We start from the raw sequence: 2,981 nt of genomic DNA, 5'->3' as shown, positions 1-2,981 counted from the left end.
TAATTCAACAAAATTAAATATTGATATGAAAGCAAGAAGAGTATCGTATAAAAATGTTACAGACAAAATGACAAATGTATGAAATACTTATTTAAATCAGACGATTTGAATTCCTCCTTAACTAAAACTCGGGAAAACACATTCTTTTGCATCCCTAACCATATTTTTTCACATTTAATCAATTCTTCCGTACACTAGATCGCATCATCTATTACAATGTCACTAGAAATCATTTATAACTAGATGAAACTTCTTACAAAAAAATAAGTGATGGATAAAAAGGAAATAATTCCATTATTTGTAATCTCAACCGAATCAGCTTAGTACATAAGATTAAGGAACCGGGAGGGGGGGGGGGATTGGAGCCTGTAAATTACAGATATCAGAATAGAGTTAAGTCAGAATCTACTATGGACAATGATATGTCTCCTGAATAGAACCCGTTTCAGACATTTTTTCGTTTTATAACTTTAAATCTGAATCCTTCCAGAAAATTTACTCTAGAAAAGTTGAATTAATCAATCGATGGTATTCCGATAAACTCTCACCAGTGCTTTGAGAGAAAACACAAGATGAAACTGAAAAAAAGCTTGCTACATTAAATCAGGAGATTTTAAGATTCATAAAAGACCCTCTCGTTGCAAATTTAGACACTGGGATGGATTTCAAATTTATTCATAAATTTTGAGCATATATATTTACAACATCTTACATGAAATGTAAAGCTCTCAGATACGAAAAAAATCTTTAACGGAGCAGTTGATTGGTCGATATACAGTATAATTTTCTTTAACAGAACAGATGATTGGCCGATATACAAACTATGTATTTTCTGCACCACCAATCATTCAGCAACCAAAGGATACAGATAATAGTGGTGATGGTAATAAAGCTCACACTGGCGATGTATGTTCAAGGTTTCCAAAAAATGTATGTATTCGAAGGAAGACTTGTCTTAAAAACTCAAATAATTTCTCCACTGCAATACTTTTGAATAATGGTATCTCATTTGAACTGCTTTTGACTGAAGTTATATTACAATACCCTATATTAAGTCCAGATTAAAGGTTTTCTCAGTACATCCTTCAGGTTCATGTGACAAATATTTAGCCATTTGAACAACCCCAACTGGTCCAATCTATTTTATATTGAGGAATAAATTTAAAGAAAAAGTGAAAAACAAAATGACACAAAAGTATTGATTCATGTTTTTTCTACAATATTATTATGTCTAAGTAGATAATGGAAATAAAACTCACTAATTTTTTTTAATGTTTTTCTTAGTAACTTTCAGCTACATTGTAGCATTGATTTGTTAATTGTTTAGTTTTTTATTTAGTTATTATAATGATTGATGAAAATTCTAGTATTGTCATAAACACGTGATCCCACCTCTGGAATTTCTCGGGATCCATGTTTTATGCCCTTTCACAGATTTGTAATATTTGTAGATCACGTTTGTTATCTTCACCTATTTCATTGCTTTACTTTTTCAGATATTTAAAATTACAAAGAATTTTGTTCAGGAAAAACGCCAAGACAGTATAAGACGCAGTTGCTTACATTCTTACAGCAATTACTCTTCACAATCATTCCTCGATAAATTGAATAAAAACATAGCATTGTATACCCCAATGGGGTTCTTATACTGTCGTATTCAGAAGTCGGGTTCTACGTTTCTACGAGAGATAATGAAACAGTTTTTCGAAGGAATGTTCCAACTAGAATTGCAAGGTCATAAAATGCTTGTAAATAGATCGGAGGACTTCATTACTTGTCTAGCAAAGTCATCAAAATTTATGTTTGTTCGGGAGCCATTTAGCAGAGCCCTGTCGGGATATGTAGACAAACTATTTGCTCCTAATCCGGGGTACTGGAAGGGACTAGGACGCCATATTGTCAAAACAGTGAGAGGATTGAAGTCTAGTCATAAATCACTGAGATGTGGTCATGACGTCACATTTCCAGAATTCATGAAATACGTGGTCATCTCGCAAAAGACTTTGAAACATCGTGACAGGCATTTTTACCCAATGTATGAACATTGTTATCCTTGTGGTATTAAATATGATTTTATCGGTAAAATGGAAACATTTCGAGAGGATGTGACACTTTTGCTGGATTCCTTTAATTCAACATTTTCTGTTAAAAAACCACGTGCAGATTTTGAACTGGCACCCGATTTGAGTATTGTTGAAAGTCAAATCAAGCGAGCTTTTAATTTTAAAAGTGAAACACAATTGTGTGAGCCATTTCACAAGTCACTTAAAAGAGTTTGGCGACTTCTTCAAATAAGCGGAGTCCTTCCATTAGAAGTCCAAATGCCTTTTAGTGTGGAAAAAACAAAACACATCTCTTATTCTGAAGTGCTTGATAAAATTAAAGGTATTATGCAATCCATACAAAATCGAACAAAATTGAAAGAACAGAGGCTTGAGGCAAAAGAAGAAGCATATAGTTTAATATCTACAGACATGCTGAAAGAATTTATAAAACTTTATCGTTTTGATTTTGAATTCTTTGACTATACAACAAACCCCTCTTTTATAAAAACTAGAATTTTTGCATCTTTTTCAAAAGAACTGAAATACTTCAATATTTTTAATTAGTTGATGTTATCGGGAAAATGATACATTTGTTTGTATAAGATGTACAGGTATATGTGTTAAACGGAAAGATAAAAAAAACTTTTGCTGACATTAAGGAGGGATTCTTGTCTGGTTTCTGACTAGATGAAATATTCAAAGTATATTTGCTTATATGTCTCGTATATTTAAATGTAAGGGATTTAAAAGATCATATTTTTCTTTGCTCATCTTAATTGTACTACTTTAAATAAAAATGGTAAACTGAGTTTGAAATCTTGCAGGGACTATATTTTTGGCGGAACGGCGGCGTATGAAAATGTCTCATTTTCTGCTTCTCAAAATTACTGTTGAACAATGAATTTAGTTAAAATTTTTAAACAATCAAAGACTTAA

At 31.9% G+C, this 2,981-nt stretch overlaps 1 protein-coding gene across 1 annotated transcript; it reads left to right on the top strand.

The window, feature by feature from the left end:
* The first annotated feature begins 801 nt into the window (after nt 1-801).
* LOC133194255 (carbohydrate sulfotransferase 14-like) lies at nt 802-2,609 on the top strand. The gene is made up of 2 exons (XM_061330250.1): nt 802-906; nt 1,497-2,609. The coding sequence occupies exons 1-2, from the start codon at nt 802-804 to the stop codon at nt 2,607-2,609; spliced, it is 1,218 nt and encodes a 405-aa protein (XP_061186234.1).
* The last annotated feature ends 372 nt before the right edge of the window (nt 2,610-2,981 follow it).

The sequence above is a fragment of the Saccostrea echinata genome, unplaced genomic scaffold (genome assembly GCF_033153115.1).
Source record: "Saccostrea echinata isolate AGI-Se365-2 ecotype Australia unplaced genomic scaffold, CSIRO_AGI_Sech_v1 ptg000029l, whole genome shotgun sequence".
NCBI lineage: Eukaryota > Metazoa > Mollusca > Bivalvia > Ostreida > Ostreidae > Saccostrea > Saccostrea echinata.
The sequence above is the reverse complement of the archived record's forward strand: the minus strand, read 5'-3'. Positions and strand labels throughout refer to the sequence as shown.